At 38.3% G+C, this 18,737-nt stretch overlaps 1 protein-coding gene across 1 annotated transcript in view; it reads right to left on the reverse strand.

The window, feature by feature from the left end:
* Positions 1-15,318, reverse strand: part of CRYL1 (crystallin lambda 1) — a 40,031-nt gene extending 24,713 nt beyond the window's left edge. The window contains exons 1-3 of the mRNA XM_014069610.2: positions 15,165-15,318; positions 6,956-7,063; positions 489-615 (exon numbers count right to left, since the gene is read on the reverse strand). Of these exons, the coding sequence (XP_013925085.1) occupies positions 489-615; positions 6,956-7,063; positions 15,165-15,205 (276 nt within the window). The 5' untranslated portion in view covers positions 15,206-15,318. The remainder of the gene's footprint in view (positions 1-488; positions 616-6,955; positions 7,064-15,164) is intronic.
* Positions 15,319-18,737: the final 3,419 nt, after the last annotated feature.

Genomic DNA, 18,737 nt, shown 5'->3' on the forward strand with positions numbered 1-18,737 from the left:
GCACGCTTCACACGCGGGTGCACAGGTGCAGTGCAATTTAAATTGTTCTGTGCATGCGCAGAACTGAAAAACAAGATGGAGACACTATCGGCGCCACCCAGGAAACCAGTTTGGGGGAATAACAGGCCTGGGTCGCTGCCGGTTCCAGCGACCCAGGCTGCCAAACCACTACTGGTTTGGCTGAATGCATCCATTTGATAAACATCAATTCAACCAAGGTCCTGTATATGTCTACTTTAGGACTGTGCTTTGATTTGGTTTAATAGCTTAAACTTTTCTGTATTTTGAGTAAAGATTCTATATTGTATGACCGTCATAATTTACCACAATTTGCCATGCTGGGCAGGCTCCATTAAGCCACGGACTATTTTTAACTGAAACAGTTCAAATGAACGGAACAGTTATCAATGTTTTGCGGCATATACAAAAGGTAGATTAACTCACAAAATCTCTTTCATGGGAATTCCACTGGATCATCATGGACTCACCTGGACATAAATGGCATCTTTGACAGCTTCTTTTAAATCTGTGCAACCGCTAATGAGAGTGATCTGTCGGTCAGCTTTGAGGGAACCTTTCAGCATTCCAGCTGTTTCAAGTTCTTTCATTTGTTCACTATTTGGAACATAAAGTGAACATTGGGATTATTCCTTAAAAGCACTTCCAGAGATACATTGGGTTTAAGCACTTGTTACAGTCTTCACTGATGTTAATATCAAATTCCAACTTTTGCAGATGACTAAGGCTACCTCCATGTAACAAGGTATAAGGCAGATTGTACTGCAGCCTTTCTCAACACAGCATCACTCAGTTGTGTAGGATACAACTTCCAGCATTCCCACTCACCATGGAAAACTAATTTCGTTGTATTTAAGTACAATGACAATAAAGATTATACTTATAAATAAATTTAAACCTCGAGGAAAGTGTGAGATAACTAATGATAGCCAGTTTCAAAAATCCCTTGGAAGCTCTAAAACTTCAAATAAACTTTATTAAAAGAAATGCCCTTTTTTTCCAATAGATCTGCATGAATCCCCCTATTATCAATCAATGGGATCCACTGGAATGCCTGCTGGAAGTAAAGTATGATACCAGATTGCCAACTAGTAAATTGCTGAGGTCAAAGTCAAGTGTTTGATGATGGGGGGAAAATCTAGAGAGGATGGTAATTGAAGTTTCTAGACATGTAGACAGCATGTATCTGAACCTTTCTATTTCCACATAAATTTGCTAAGTATAATCTGCTGCTATTTCCCCTAAAATGGGGAAATGTTTTCTTGTTTTGTTTTGTGCAAAATATAGTAGCATTTGCAACGGCTAACCAGCAGATGGCCCTCAAATATACCTGCAGTAGATGAAGACTTATAAATTTAAACACCATTTGTAACTGGGAAAGGTAATTGACGGCATAACCAACATTATCCCTTATTTATTTTAAAATATATTGAAATTATATTTCAAGTTTGATTTCCACTTCCTCTTTCAAGTTTATTTCAAGTTTTTCAACATCTATTCACAAAGTATTTTCTTTTTATTTTGACTACAGCATTTTTTTCTCCTCATAAAATGGAAAAAAAAGTGTTCATAACTTATTGAAGGAACCAATGGTACTCAAGCACATTTCTATTCAAGTTGAAGTACAACTTCCAAGATACTGTCTCCAACTATAAACAGAATAGAAAATCATTGCAGTCCTCAAAATTTGTGAGATTAATACTACGTAGGCTTTAGTGAGATAGCAAGTCTTGGGAAAGAGAGAGGGAGTGAGCTTTAAGGAAATAAACTGTTCTATAGCTTCCCAGTAATTGATCTAAACCCAGCTGGCATAGTGTTACATTTAAAGTTTTTATTGCTTCAAATAACCCTGCATGATTAAACAGAGGAAGTTCAAGGCATATTTTTCTTCAATTTGCATAATTAAAAATCGCTACACTATCCTATGAGAAATTATAAGAGGCATAATTTTTTGAAAATTAGGTAGTTTTATTTGTTTGTTTGTTGTATCCTTTATTATTTTTACAAATAACTCAAGATGGTGAACATACCCAACACTCTTCCTTCTCCTATTTTCCCTACAACAATCCTTTACAGATTAACAGAGTTGGAAGGGACCTTATAGGTCATCTAATCCAACCCTCTGCCCTCTACCATTTCTAGCAAATGGCAGTCCATTTTTTTCTTGAAAGCCTCCAGTGATGAAGCTCCCACAACTTGCGAAGGCAAGCTGCCCCATTGATTGATTGTTCTCACTGTCAGAAAAATTCTCCTTATTTATGATTCTCTCCTTGATCAGTTTCTATCCGTTACTCCTTCTCTGGCCTTGGAAAATAGCTTGACCCCTTCCTCTCTGTGGCAGCCCCACAAATATTGGAACGCTGCTGTCATATCTCCCCTGGTCCTTCTCTTCACTAGACTAGCCAAGCCTAGTTCCTGTAACTGTTCGTCATATGTTTTAGCCGCCAGACCCCTAATCATCTTTGTTGCTCTTTTCTGCACTTTTTTCAATTCTATGAGGTGGGGTGGGGTTGGATATACTATGCGTGAGTGAAGGACCCAAATTTACACAGTCAGCTTTCATGCCTAAGGTAGAGTAGAAATAACAGTCTCCTTTGGTCAGCACCAGTGATAGGTTGCAGGCGGTACACCCCGGTACAGGCGTACTGGTGCCTGCTGGGAGCACCATGTACTGTTCTGGTATGGTGCTCCGGAGGGCACCCTCCTTACCTGTATTTGAGCTGTTTGGCGCTTCCGCGAACGCAGCGTACAGCGCCTGTGCGATGCTCTGCTGACCAGCTGCAGCATCGCTGAGGTGTCGCAGGAGGTAAGGACGCATGTGTGTGCTGCGTGCATATGCGCATGTGCCACACGCATTCATGTGGTGGACCCCGGATCCTATTGCACCGTAGCAGTTGCACCGGGATCCAGAACCCACCACTGGTCAGCACCTTAACCGCTACACTAAACTGGCTCTCTAGTGATTCAGTCAAGACAACAGATTATAACAGTAAAATCAAATGGAATTATTCAATTCTTATTTAGGTGTATTTTTCTGTGAAAAGAGGATATCCGTTTCACTAGGCAGTTGTGAAGAACTGTATAAAGATATAGGATTGTTGCTTAAGACTAATATAACATGGTCAAGCATTAACTGAATTTGAATAAAGTTGATGAATCCAATCAATGTAACAGTGATACTTGGGAGACTAAACCTATCTCATTTTTTAGTTGAATATCGTTCTTGATAAGATTGTGAGAATGCTGTGAATATAATTTCACTTCAGCAAAGAATCTGATGAAGTAGGCCATGAGATTAATTCCCAAGATAGTCACGTGGGCTAAATGTACGACAACTAGATGGAAACACAGCTGTTTTGAAAATCGTTCCGTTTCAAAGCATCCCATTTGCAAGCAGACAAAGCTTCGTCTTCTTCTGGGTGAAAAGTGTGCAACGGAGCCAGGTGGAGGCAAAGGCATGGAGAGGAGGCAGGCATTCCCAATGCTACACCCACTCTGCGCCATTGTCTCTTGGTTTGTCCGCAGCCGTGCTGGGCAGGCGCCTGCAAGGGATGTTGGGATCACCTGCCTCCCCTCTCCCCTGTGCCTCTGCCTTGGCTGCCACACAAGCCTCTCACAAGCTTCTGTGATCCAGGCAGCCGCACAGTACAGCCAGATCACCTGTCTCCCCATGCCTCCGCACTCAGACATATCTGCGCTGCGCCAAGGACCCGGCGGGCTACAGCCACTGCCAGACAGTTGCCCCCTGATGCTCACCGCCTCTTTTGCTGGCCATGCCTACCTCCTTGGGCTTATTTTTGGGGTAGGGCTTATATTAGGCCCACCCACCCCCTAAAATAGGCTAGGGCTTATTTTCAGGCTGGATCTTATTTTCATGGAAACACAGTATACAAAAACACCAACAATGAAGCTCATTCCTTTACATCTAGTAATCCTCTGCTCTGAAAAATGAGACTTCTCTCGAGTATTTTGTTTCAGAATATGATATGCCAAACAATACATACTAGAGTATATACAAAAGAGACATCATGTGCAGGTAGCTTATCTCCATGGCCACAAGGACTATAAATCAGTTTTTTACAATTCATTCTTGGTTGAGATTCTCAGGTAATGTTGAAATTAATCCTTGTTAATTTTAATGCAAATCGGGGATCACGCTAAAATTTCTGTTTGAGAAAATGTCTGTTCTTTAAAGATTTAAAAACCTTTGAGAAATTTTATAGGACTTACAAAGTTTTAACATGTTCATCTGGAATCACTGAATCGACGAAAGCTGACTTTTAAAATATATATATAATTATATACCCTGAGAATCTTTAATTGTAGAAATAATGTTGCTGTTCTTTCCTTTTAGAAATCAATTATTTGTCACGTTATCAATAATTTTGCTATGTTCTGGATCATTCTGTTTTATAGAATTTAATAATTCTGTAATAATTCAACATCTTAAACATACAAGGATCAATTTCAAATTTAACAACTACAAAATCTTTGTTAAACTGAAACTTGATCTCTTTCTGCTTTAGAGATTTAAGGTTATGCTTTAGAAATTTCTGAAAACAATAATTTAATGAGATAATTACAAAACGTACATTGCAGTTTATTAGCTGATCAACCAAAGAGCAAAGTTTTAAAAATAATGATGTCATTGTCAGGTTTGATAAGAAATTGGGAAGAAAAACGTATACACACTGTTGTGACACAGTCCACTTTTGTTGTATATTCATTAAGTTAAAGTCATTTAATATTCACATTTTGTGAATTCAAATTATTTATTTCAAAAACCACTGGAGACAATTATGTAATGATTCCCCTCGCACATATGTGCTAGTCGTTCCGACTCTAAAGAGTGGTGCTCATCTCCGTTTCAAAGCCAAAGAATGTCTTTGCTCTCCAAAGACATTCTCCATGGTCATGTGGCCAGCATGACTAAATGCCAAAGGCTCACGGAACACTGTTACCTTCCCACCAAAGGTGGTCCCTATTTTTCTACTTGCATTTTTTTCATGCTTTCGAACTGCTAGGTTGGCAGAAGCTAGTACAAGTAACCGTAGCTCAGTCCATTACGCAGCACTAGGGACTTGAACTGCTGAACTGCCGACCTTCTGATCGACAAGCTCAGCATCTTAGCCACTGAGCCACCATGTCCCCATTAGACAATTAGAATGTTATAATTTGATATCTTGACAGAGCATGGGTTTGGGTTTTTTTGTTTTGTTTTTTTTTTGTAAAAATGTAGTTGTTTTCCCAGTTAAAGGGTGGGAAATATTAAAGGTTGTTCAATGCACTTGGAAGATTTGAGTTCAATTCTTTATGTAAAAAAGAGATACTCTGGAATACACCCAATCTAAAAATCTCTGGTGAATTTTTGTTATTACTTGGGCAAATAATGGTATTTATCTTATTGTTAATACTTTGACAATAAAACATTTGAGGAACTTGAAAACAAATTTTGACTTCTAAAGCCGGATTATCGTTATATTTTAAATTAAAAAACTTTTGATTTCTTAGTTAGTATATCCTTGATATGCCAACAATTTTTGAAACTCCCAAGTTCATCTCAGTATCTCTTGTATAGTTCAACAGAGGATTAAGGAAGGGATATCGATCTTTTTATATTAAACTAGCTGATAACCCGGCATTGCCCAGGGTTTATCATAATCCTGTATTAGACAGGAAAAGCCCTTATTTTGGCGACAATTAAATCAGTTACAAATGTTTCCCTCTGCCCCCAGAAGCGTCAAGAAAAGTGATACCACCTTAATTTCTAATGTTGGATTTTTTCCCCTAACTGAGGGAACCCCCTTGTGGAGTACTGTGAAGCCATCACCATGACGACTCCACTGCGCTGCACAGTAGAAGCCATTTTACGGCAATATGGTGGAAGCCATTGTAAGGCACAACAGGCTATATCTTAGCAGAACACACACCCTGAGAGTTGTTAGGGGTGTCTTACCCCTCACAGTATTTGTTTCCAGAGGGTAAGTAATCTGTGTGCCAACTTTGGTTGAAATTGCTCGAGGCGTTCCAGAGTTATGCTGGAACATACAAACACATAGCTGTTTTTATATAGATAGATAGATAAAATATTTTACACAGATAGTTTATTGTTGTGACCCGGCTAGAGCCTTGGGAGCTGTTATCAGACTCTGACAGCGAGGGGGATTTTGAGTCATGTTTGGAAGAGGAGGAGGGTTCTGGACAGGGGTCTGCCTCCGAGCAGGGCTCAGAGAGACTAGTTGGTCCCCAGATAATGGCTGAGTCTTGGGCCAGTGGGGAGGACATAAGAGAGACTGAGCCTTGGAGCAGTGGGGAGGAGACAAGAGAGGTTGAGCAAGAACCCTTCTATGAGTATTTTCAGGATGCACATAGGAGATGAGCTGACTGACGTAAGGCACAACGGAGGACTCCGAGGAGGTGATTGCAACCAGATGTGCCTCGTTAGAGGCTTCCCTTAGGGATAAAAGGACTGGTGGTGCCACGTCCCCCTCGCAGAAGTCAACGTTCCTTGATCCTGGATTGTGGTTTCTTTGCTGTGCACTTCGAAAAGTGTTTGGACTTCTGTAACCCTGATTCGGAGAATCTTTGGGAAGAAGGGCTTTGCTTCCGTTTGATTCTTCTTGTATTTACCGTAAGAGAGATTTCTGTTTGAGACTGTTTATCTCCTGGCAGAGACTTTAATTAGTTTAGTTTGGCTCGCAGCCATTTTGAAACTGAGAACTGATAAAGAGAATTCCCTTTCCTTTTATTTGCCTGTCGTCTGTTAACAAGTGAAGGAGGGGGGAACAGAACAGTTTATCATATGGGCCTGCTTTTGATTTTCTAATTTTGGTATAATATTCACATTATTCTTTATATGATTTGGGGAGAAATGTAGAATCAAAACATTAATGTTTACAATACCTTATCTGGACTTAGAGGAAGTTAGATGACTTACCCAATTTTTTTCAAGCTTTTTGTAACCTGTGCTTCCACAGTATCATAAAGCTTTACTTGAAAACCACCAGATGCAAAAACCATGGCCCAGCTGCTCCCAATGAGTCCACTAAGGAAGAAATTTAAAAAAAAGGTCAGTATGCATTTTTATGGTTGTTAGCAAGGTCAATGTCAAACAGAACTGATGGAAATTGGTTCTAGATTTTCAATTTGAGTATTTCCTTGAAGGCAACAGCAATTTAAATATGAAACACATTATTTCTCACACACATTAACTGACTGTTCAAATCCAGTAGTGAAAGTTCAAAATCTGTCTTGAGGAAGGAAAAAAATAAAAAGGACAGACATGTAACAAAGATCAGCTCACAGTCAAGCTCTGAGGTAGCCATTCATCACTTACAGGAACTTCTAGAGTTATTTCTTTATTTCTTCTTTATTTATTTGTATCCTGCCTTTATTATTTTTATAAATAACTAAAGATCGCAAACATATCTAAAACTCCTTCCTTTTTCTATTTTCTCCACAATAATGACGTCAGGTGGATTGGGCTGAGATAGTGAAAGAATGAATGGCTGGCCCAAAGTCACCTAACTGGTTTTCATGACTAAGGCGGGACTAGAACTCATGGCCACCTGGTTTCTAGACTGATGCCTTAAGCACTAGGCTAAACCAAACTTCTATAACTGGATAACAAGACAGGTGACATATAAATTTAATAAATAAAATTATATTCAACTATTATATTCCACTATTGGAATATTACAGTACTGATATGACAGTACTGATTTTATATCAGTTCAAGAATGGTTAGCTGATTCTAGAAGACACATTGAACTAGTAATGTGGAAATAGACATAAAATACCACCACTAGGCAAATGGTCTTGTACCAGAGACACATGAATATCATCTTAAAGACCTGTGTTCTAACAGACGAGCACAACTCAAAATGCACTGACGATGTCTCCTCGAATGGTGATGAAAGGTTTGCAACCGAGCTCGGAGCTCAAACCAACAGCCTAACTATCAACCCAAACGACTAATATTTAAACACATTTCAATATCACCTTATGCTTTGACATTCTGTGAAAGGCTAATTCTGCAAATTAGAGCCCAAAACGATTACTGAAGATAAATCCTCCACAAATATTATTACTGAGATACTCCTTTATGCACTCAGGACTACACATATGGCATGCGTATAATTTGGATATTTTAAATAATTATTGAAAATATGAATCACCTTTTATCAAGTCAGGACAATTATCTATTTAATCTGGCAGAAACTATTCACTTTCCTAGGCTTTTAACTGATATAACTGCTTAAGATAACTGCTTGAGTTACAACTGAAACTTAATTTTAAAACATTCATAATATAAACAGATATATATTCTATTGTTTCATGTTCTTCATGAGTCAGAAGTGATGTCATTGTTCTTTCAAAGTATGTGGATACTCTGATTTGAAAGATTATAAAAGATGCCATGAACAGTGTTGTTTTTTTCTATATTTTTTTTTAAAAATTCTTTTAATACAAACATTTCATCATTCATTGAACAGTATGTTGTCTGGGTTCAATTTTTTTGTGTCATAATAGTTAAAGCTTACCACCATATCCATTGTATATATCTATTCTTATTTTAATACTAATACTTAAAACTTAACTTATCTAGTGTTATAACATTTCTCTTCTTAACTTATTTAACTTTATAATACATTACTTTCATATTTATTCTCTAACCATTGATAAACTAGCTCCCATATATTATATGGGACAAAATATCTTTCTATCTAACAATATTTCCCATATTGATAATATTAAGATATATTAGTGCTTCTATGGTCGAAAACCAAACTGGTATCTTCAAGTAGTGTTTTTCTCTAATTTTCTCCCATACTAAGTAATAAAGCATTTCTTATAAAATGTCTTTGAAAATAACCATGTATCTTATTTTTCCCATACCATAAAAAAGGCATGCCAACCCAATTGCAAGTCATGTCCCTCCAATGTCAATAACTTTGTATTTCTCAATAAGATCCATTCTTTCATCCATGTTAACAATTCTGCCTGGTAGTATAATTCCCAGTTTGGTAGTCTAACCCCTCTTCTAGTTCTTGCGTCTTGTAACATTTTAAAATTAATTCTTGCTTTCTTCCCCCGTCAAACAAATTTCCCTATTATTTTATTAAGATTTTCAAAATATTTTTTCTCCAATGGTATGGGATCATTTAGTTGCAATTTTTTCCATCCCTCCAAATCTATCTCAACCACGGACAGCGCTGTGACATCATTGGACTGATCAGAACCCAATAGGAGAAATTATGATTTCAATTATGTTTGCAAAAAATGAAAAGAAAAGTCTTAAATGTTTGGTCCATTGCATTCTGGGGATATCTGGGGTCATGTATCTAGTGCTCGGGAACAAAGAATAAACACTTGTTGTATTGGATTAAACATTTACATTATAGTTAACATTGAATTTTAAATTGGTTCCACCACAAAAGCGCGTAGGACAAAATCGCGCTCGACAAAAGCGCGCTGTGACGTCATCACAGCGCGACGAAAAAGATCGAAAAAATGTAAAAATAAAGCTAAAACCTTCCCCTAACCCCCCCAAACCTAACCCTAAACCTAACCCTAACCCTAACTCTTAACCTAACCCTAACCCTAACCCTAAACCTAACCGTTAAAGTAACGAAAAACGTAACGCTAACCCTTATCCTAACCCTAACGCTAACGCTAACGCTCTAAAGCTAACCCTAACCCTTACCCTTACCCTAACCCTAACCCTAACCCTAACCCTTACCTTTATCTGAATCGGCTTGCTTTAATTTAATTTTTATTAATTTTTATTTGAATTTTTCGATCTTTTTCGTCGCGCTGTGATGACGTCAAAGGCGCGATTTTGTCGATCGCGCTTTTGGCGTCCGCGCTTTTGACGGGTCACGTTTAAATTGTGGTTTAACATTGATCAAAGTTCTCCAATTTCTTCCCTACTATAATAGTAACGGAGAATGATAAATATTCAAGTTCAAGGCTCAAGGTCTTGCTTACATAATGATAAAACTATAATTCATTTCAGCGTTTCAGCATATTATACATGCATACATACATACATACCAAGAATTCAATCACTAAGATTCCATTTCCAGTCATACATGGTTAACAGTTCTTGGAGTTGCAATGCCAACACATTAAGGAATGCTACATTAGAGAAGGATGGTTGAATCACTTCTATAATATTTTTAAAAACACCTATTTTAAAATGAAAAATGTTTGAATATAAAATTGCCACCTTGACAGAGTATTTACATAACTTCAGTCTTGCTTCAAAGCTCAGCTAAACTGCATATATAGTATTCTGAATATCTGTGTTTCAATGGACATAGCTACTGAATATATGATGACATTGTGATTTCACCATCAACAAGTAGAAAATGGTTAACCTGTTTTTAAACACTGTAATAAGTGCCAGTAGATGCATATCAATTGGACAAGATTTCCAATTTGTTGCAGAATGATTCTGTAGAAACAAAGACTAAATTGCTTTGAAGTCAACAAACTCTACAGGCCTCTCTAGGGATTGAGAAAACCAAGCACTGATTTCCCCATCCTAAACCTTGCTTGTCAGCAGGTAAGCTTTCCTGATTGGAAGATAAATAGGGGAAACAGGAATTAAGCAAGTTGTGTTCAGAAGATCCTGGGCAGACTCCCTTGTGATTGCTCTATCTAGACCAAGGGTGTCAAACTCAAGGCCCGCAGGGCGATTATGGCCCACAGGGTGCTTAGATCTGGCCCATGGGGCCTCCCTGGAAAGAGTGAAGACCAGCCTGAGGTGCCTCTGCCAACAAAAATCCCGAGCTCCGTTTTCACTGGCAGAGGGTTGCAGGAGGCTTTCCCAGCCGAAAAGGAGATTGGGAGCCCGCTTTCTCTGGAAGAGCACTAGGGCCACCGTAGGTGCCCCTAACTTGAGTGACATCAAGCTGGCCGTGCCCACCCTGGCCACGCCCCCTGCCTCCCCGAGGTCAAACACAACCCTGATGCGCCCCTTGATGAAATAGAGTTTGACATCCCTGATCTAGACACTTATCTAGACTCTGCTCAAAAAAGATTAGGGAGGGGGTTTAATTGAGTAACCATGTGTGCGCAACATTCCAGCCAATGTTGAACAATTACAGCGGGAGCTTAGATTATGGGCTTTTTCTTTTGCTTGGAATAGCAATTTGTTTTGATCGCCTTGCACACACATGGAAACCTCTGCAACATAGCTGGGATTGTGACATGTTCCAACATTTGCAAAACCTCTTCTCTCACCTGTCAATCTGATAGCCAACCTACTTTTTAAGTTCAATCAAAGATATTGTGCAATGAAAAAGTTGGCTTTCAGAGTAAATAAAGCATTCCCTTAAATTACCACCTCCCTTTGTTTATCCTCTTACAAGCAAGATTTAATATGATTTCATTTTCAATAAAAGAAAATATGAAGGTTTTATTTTGTTGGTAGATCAAGGAATTTCTCCTACCGCTTTATAAGACTTGCTAAAAATTCAGAGGGTTAAATGCCTGTTTGTTAGTAATCAACCTTAGCAGGTAAGTTAAGATCTTCATGATGTGGCTTAGAACCAACCAAATAGATTTTTCAACCCAGCTATCTACTAAGGATTGCCATGTGCTCAAAGGTAACTGTCTTTGTTCCAGCAGTTAAAAAGAATTGTTTAGTCACACAATCTTTTATAAAGTTTTTATAAAGTGGATGGTTTTTTATTTTTTGAATATTTTATCTAGTTCCTCAGTTAGCTTCTTGGATAATTCAGTGCCCCGTTAATATACAATGAATCATTACCCCCAGATTTTCTGGTTTAAAGAAAGTAAAGGGCAATATGTATTGTCATGGATATTAGAGAGCGGGTCTACTATAATAGCCTGAATCTATTAGTCCTCTTCAAAAATCTGAAACACTGGTTATTTACAGGTTCCTTTGGTGACAATGAATCACTCTTTTTTTTGGTATTTAGATGTTTTCAGTCAATTTTCAATCTTTTATTACCCACATTATAAAGTTATTGGACTCTAGCAGCATTTCAAACCTCACATTATCACGGAGACTCGCGCAGGCGCTGTATGTGCCATCCAGCTGCTTGCGGAGAATCGTGCAGGCGCTGTATGTGCCATGCACCTGCGTGGAAGCGCAGAAGCCTTCAAAGACTGGTAAGGAGTGGGGGTGAGCGGGTGGGCCCTTCGCCGTTCCCGGAAGTTACTTACTTCTGGGTTTGCCGACCAACCAGTTCGCGGGGACCGCCACGAACCGGTTGAAACCCACCCCTGCCTAGTAAGCTAGAAAAAAGTGGGATACATAATTACCATACAGATTTGTAACAGGCTGAAAAACCATACACAACCTGTAGTCCTTCATGGTACTATATCTACATGGAGGAAAGTAAACAATGGGGGATACCACAAGGTTCTGTCTTAGGCCCAGTACTCTTCAACATTTTCATAAATGACTTAGATAAGGGACTAAGGGGAACTCATCAAATTTGCAGATGACACTAAGCTGGCAGAAATAGCCAATACTCTAGATGCTCAAGATCCAGGTGGATCTCAACAGACTTGAACATTGGGCCCTATCTAACAAAATGAAATTCAACATAAAGAAAAAGAAAGTCTTACTCTTAGGCAAGAAAAACCAAAAATACAAATATGGATTAGATGAAACCTGGCTTAATAGCAGTAACTATGAGAGAGAACATGGAGTACTAGGAGACGGTCAATTAAATATGAACTGGTAGTATGTGGCAGCAGCCAAAAAAGCCAATGCAATCCTAAATTGCATTAACAGAGGGATTGAATCAAGATCACATGAGGTGATCACATGAGGTAGTAGTACCAGTCTATAAAGTCTTAATAAAGTTACACCTAGAATACTGCATCCAGTTTTGGTCACCACACTATAAAAAAGATATTGAGACTCTAGAAAGAGGGCAGAGAAGAGCAACTAAGATAAAGAGGGGCCTGGAGGCTAAAACACGTAGAATGGTAACAAGAACTGGCCATGGCTAGTCTAGAAAGATCAGGGGTAAAATGATATCAGTGTTCCAATATTTGAGGGGCTGCCCCAGAGAAGAGGGGGGGCAACCTCTTTTCCAAAGCACCCGAAGGCCAAACAAGGAACAATGGATGAAACTGGTCAAGGAGATTAAATCTAGGGAGAAATGTTCTGACAGTGGGGACAATCAACCAATGGAACAGCTTGCCTTCAGAAGTTGTTGATGCTTTATCACTGGAGGCTTTCAAGAAGAGATTGAACAGCCAGAAATGGTATAGGGTCTCCTGTTTGAACAGGGGGTTGGACTCGATGACTACAAGATGCCTTTCAACTCTGTTATTCTAAGTCTAACCAAGGAGAACTAACCTAGAATAAGGAGAAATTTTCTGACAGAAGCTGTGGATACTCCATCACTGGAGAAGAGATTGAACAACCATTTGCCTGAAGTGGTATAGACGCTGTACTATAGGGTCTCCTGTTTGAGTAGGAACTGGACTACAAGAACACCAAGGTCCCTTCCAACTCTGTTATTCTATCTTACATAAGATAGCTACAGATATAAAAAGAACAAAAATGCGGAAGTAAATACTGCTAAAAAAGCTGGAAAATAAGATATTGCAATGCACGGATTCTAAAGCAGAAAAAAACTTTAAGGGTAACTGAAACAAATGAAACACATTTTTGATGTAATTCAACCAAATCCATTCAATGCTGGTTTATAATCCAATGTACTGAAGTTCCAATTAAATATTCAGTTATATGTGTTACACAAAATAATCATTACATGTTTTATTAGGTTTATCATATTTGGCCTGCAAAGTGAGTTAGACTCCACTTGTTCACTAGATAAGAGCAAAGAAAGTCTTCTGCATCTCTTTGCTAGCACCTTTTCCAGTTCTACTTCGGTAGCCCAAACTTTTCTATGATGTTAATAATGTTTTTATATTCTAAATTTCAGGTTAGAAGGACAGACAATTCTATCTGCAGCTTAATAAAAACAGACATGCTCTTCATTGTTTTATTCCACAACATTCGAAATTAAGACCTACCTCCTCCCTATAATCACATTTGTAATCACATATTTCTAATCATATATCTTAAGTAAATGCTGCAGTGTAGTACAAATCAACATTTTAAACACAGAAAAGGCTGGTGACTGAGCTTTGCTCCTTGATCACTGAATCGTTTCAAATGCTGACATTTAAATTCTTTCCTGGTTGCTGCCCCAAAACCTGTGGCAAACTAGGCAAAACCTTACTTGACTCCTACATACCATTGGTGAATGAGGCATGACTTCATGTAGTAGACCTTAACTGCTATCTGAACCAAAGACCATGTGACAATCTAAAATAAACATGCTCCAAATACCTCTAAATTCTGCAGTCTGGGAAGCCATTGTGGAAACCACTGTTCATACCCTTTTATTTGAAGGGCTGCGGTTGAATCATAAATAGGGTGGGAAAATCAGCAATCAAATGAAATACAGCAGCATCTTAAGATTTCACTCAGTGGAAAAATATTGTAGAAACACAATCTAAATTAATTTTATCCCATAATGGTTTATGTAAAATAGAAGTCATTTCAGCTACAAAGTTGTCCCTTTTCCAACTCGATGCAGTTCAGTAAAAGAAAAATAAAAAAATATTATACCCCCTGGATGTCATTTTAAAAACTACAGAAGGCCAAAGAGGGACTTATTTCTACTTTAACTTCCAAAAAGATAAGAACAGACCCTCACATTGCAAATTAGCTTCTCTCGCAAGTTGTCTTTGTCCTTTATGGAACTTTTGAAATAGTATGGCCTATAAGATACTTTGCATACCCGTTCCAAATGATAGAGGGAACAGGAAGAAAAATAATTGTTCCTTTTCCTGGGACCATCTCTTGATCCAAGATAACCTACCAAGTAAAGGGGTCAAACATGGGATAAGAGCAGTCATTTGCTTTTTCCAAAGCTCTGTGCAACAAGTGCTGATGGAGGTTGTGCCAGTGGGGCTTTTCATGGCTACTGAATTCTGCACCTATAATTGCATCAACCTGCCCCCCCTTGGAGGTGGGGGCTGGGAAACGTCAAGCACCTTCTGAGCTCCTCCTGTTTTAACTGCCCTACCTCTTCTTCTGGGCACAGGAAGCAGGAGCAACCCAAGTGCATCGAAGGATTTACCTGCCAATAATCGCAATTCGTCCCTCCTGGGTAGGATTCATGGTGGTGGAACAATGCAGACCCTTCGGCAGAGGAAGCGGGTTTGGCAAAGAGGACACCACCTGGGCCACCACCTCCCGTTTAAAAGGGAACGCGTCCTCCCCACCCCCAACTTCGGGGATGTTACAGCCACTTCCATTGGTTGCCAGAAAAGGATGGTTCCTATTGGCTGCCCGGGTGCCCCAAACAGCTGCTCGAACCCGCGACTCCGAGGTGTTACCCAACACGTTCACTTAATTATTAGGATAGAGAGTCGATACGGGGAGACGCCTCGGGTTCAGGGAGCCGTGTCGCTTATGGCTCTTCTCTTTCCTTCCGACCGGTTCCGGTTGTAAATCTGCGGAGATCGACCGTGTCTTTACGAGCCACCCCATTTCCGACTGTATTTCTTCTCCCTCCATCTTCCCTCCGCCTTCCTCCTTCGAAAAAACCAGGGATCCGAACCTTATTCTTTGCTTTAGGGTTTAAGCACTTGCCCCCAGTCTGGGCGCATGTGCTAGGACCAGATCCCATAATCCCCGACCCATTAGTGTTTGGGGAATGGAGCTGGAGTCAAAGGAGCTGAAGGGATCAAAGTGGAGAAGTTTGTTTTGCTCTTCTTTTCCGGGAGGGCCAGCGGGGGATCGGGATCTAGTGATTTTGATCCCTCGAGACAAAAGATCAGAAAGGTCCCTCGCTCACTTTCCCTTTCTGGGTGTCTCTTCCATGGAAGTCGTGGACCCAACAGAGTCAATGTCGTGTCCCCCCCCCCCCCCCGCCACTTACTTCCCCTTTCTCTGGGAATCACTGGGGACAGAATCAGACCTTGTGGGATCCTTATATTAAAACTAAGTGGCTGGTGTGAGTTACCAAAAAGGAAGCCATTAATCTTGCTCTACATGTCAATGATGGAGGTGCCAAGTCGTCAAAACAACATATGAACAGATCTTACAGGGCTCCCAACATCATCTCTGTTTGAGCTCCTGTCATGCAAAGTCATATATTTTTGAAATATTTTTGAATTTCATGTTTGCCTGCTTTATGGAAAGAGATTGCCAACTTTTATTTGGGAACAATATGAATGTAATTGCCATTATTTAAAGTTTCAGTTTGCTTCAGGCAAAATTATGTTGAAAGAAAAAGAAGCAATGGGAAAAGCAAAGGCGTTAAAGATCACGCTGACATAATTAACAAGATTTTAAGATTGGATGTGTGGATGGTATAATTTGAAAAAATACATTAAAGTTTGAGATATATCAAGGGCAAAAATAACAAAACACTAATGCAGAATAACTAAAACATTGTTTTATCAGTAATATACAGATTTAAATACATTTAATTTGATCTTGATTAAAATATGAGCTGCAATTTCCATTTTCAGATTGTCAAAATATTAGAAACCATTTTATTTTTAAATCTTAGATGAAGTTTTAATTTACTAGGTTTTAAAAAACCCACCAATCTACTGTACAATCATATGATCATGAAATTTTTTTTAAGAAAAGCATAGCCTGCTATTCATTTTAGATCTTCTTACTTCAAATTTTTAATAAGCAGCCCTGTTAAAAACCATCCCAAGTAGAAAGTTATTGTTATATATGCCTGTTGTAGCAAAAGTCACATTGAATTCACTGCAATTTACTTTTGGGAGATATATATTTAATTGCACACTTTTTTGTGCATAGGATTGTAGATAGCATTAAAGCTAAACTTGAAAATATTGCAGCAAGTCTATTCCTATTCTAATCCTAGAAAAAAAAATGAGGAGCATTTTCCAAAGAAGTCTAGAAAATTGAAAGAGCTTTAGATGATCCTGCAAATAAAAGATAATGATAGACTGTTGACTTCCAAAGGAATCAAGGGAAGGATTCATGGGGTAACCACCTCTTTGTAGGCAGATTCTTCTTGATTTAGATAAAGTTTTATCATGCAAACAAGTATGTTTAATCTACTGATGAGACAGGAGGGGAAAGTGACACTAAAGGGTATCATGAGCAAATATTTACACTGATTGTCTACTGATAGGCCTTCATCAAGAGGCCTTTATAAACCAGCTCCATATGTTGTACAATACAAAGAAACATTGCTTTCCTTCTTTTCATTTTCATGTGCCTAAATAATTGCAAAATGAGGAGCCATTAAAAATTATTTTAAAAAATATACAATTTTTTCAAATGATCTTGATACCGTGCTTGAATAAAAAGTAGTAATTGTTTGAAGTTCACTTTCCTAGCTTTTTAAAAACACTTTTAAAATGTGTTATTTTTATACACCAATAATTTTTAAACCATATCCTATAAGCACTAGTATGTCACATGAAATACATTAAATTAAATAAGATTATAATATTATAGTAGCAGTAAATTATTGTCTATTATTTAGATGCGTAGGAAATTTACTTAAAGTGGAGTCTGGTAGCCTCTTACTAAATTGGTACAATTCACTAAGAATTGTATCGCAAATAATAACAGGAAAGTTCACTTAAAATAACTGATAGAAATGTGGGTTTTCCATTTAGATTTGTTCCTATTCTTACAGTAAATCTCTGGGTTTATTTCAATAAACTTTTTCAAGATATTAGTAATAAGCATCACCATTATTTTATTTTGTAAAAACTAGTGATATTTGTTTGTCATTTAAAAATCCTGGTGGTTTAATGCAATATTTTAGCTACTTGTCCCTTTATATAGCAGGCATGCAACATTTCACTCAACAAATGATATATGAGATAGATTTGGATCTGATTCCATCCCACACAGCTGCTTTTAAAGAACAGATTGCACTAAACAGCATCAAGTTGTGCCATTTAAGTTGCACAATTACTTTCTGGTTAAATAACTATAAATGTGTTTAGTGATTTAAGAGATGTGTCTTCATTTATTAATCTTGGAATTAATCTCGTGGAATTAAAAAAAACCACCCCTTTAGCAGAATTTTATTCATTATAAACACTGCCCATTTTCAGTAAGCCAATAGAAAGATGTACAAATGAAAAAGCTAAAAATGATGTTCTCAAGTTGAACTTCACTTCTGATGACCATATCAGCGTATCCATATAGTTTCTTTAAACAACAATGTGAAAATTATTTTGCCACTGCCTTTTCTGATTGTTTATTTTTTACTAATTCACGGCCCTGGAATTTTCTGGTTGTCCCCTATCCAAAGTCTAACCAGGTCTGACACTGCTTAATTTTTTTAAATCAGCCAAGACATAATCCCTTATTTCCCCCACAAATATAGTTGTACTACGAAATATATAGAAGTATAATAGTATTCCCAGCCAACATGATATATTGGCCGGAGCCTGGTAGAATCTGAAGCACGAAAAATTGGAGAGAAATACTGTAAATCAGTATTTACTAGCTATTCTTTGCAATGCTCCTTACTTTCTGTTTTTTAACCTCTGCTGCCAGATTTCTAGCTATGACTCACCGCTGCAATAATTAGCTAGCGGGAGCTTCGTTGTGGGTTACTGCGCATGTTCGGATATTTTCTTCCTCCTTAAAAGAGCGTTCTTGTTCCTTAGCAACCTGAAGTGATGCATTGTGGGCTTGA

This window comes from Thamnophis sirtalis, unplaced genomic scaffold (assembly GCF_051295495.1).
Source record: "Thamnophis sirtalis isolate CommonGarterSnake01/CBP01778 unplaced genomic scaffold, rThaSir2_p1.2 scaffold_8, whole genome shotgun sequence".
NCBI classification, from domain to species: domain Eukaryota; kingdom Metazoa; phylum Chordata; class Lepidosauria; order Squamata; family Natricidae; genus Thamnophis; species Thamnophis sirtalis.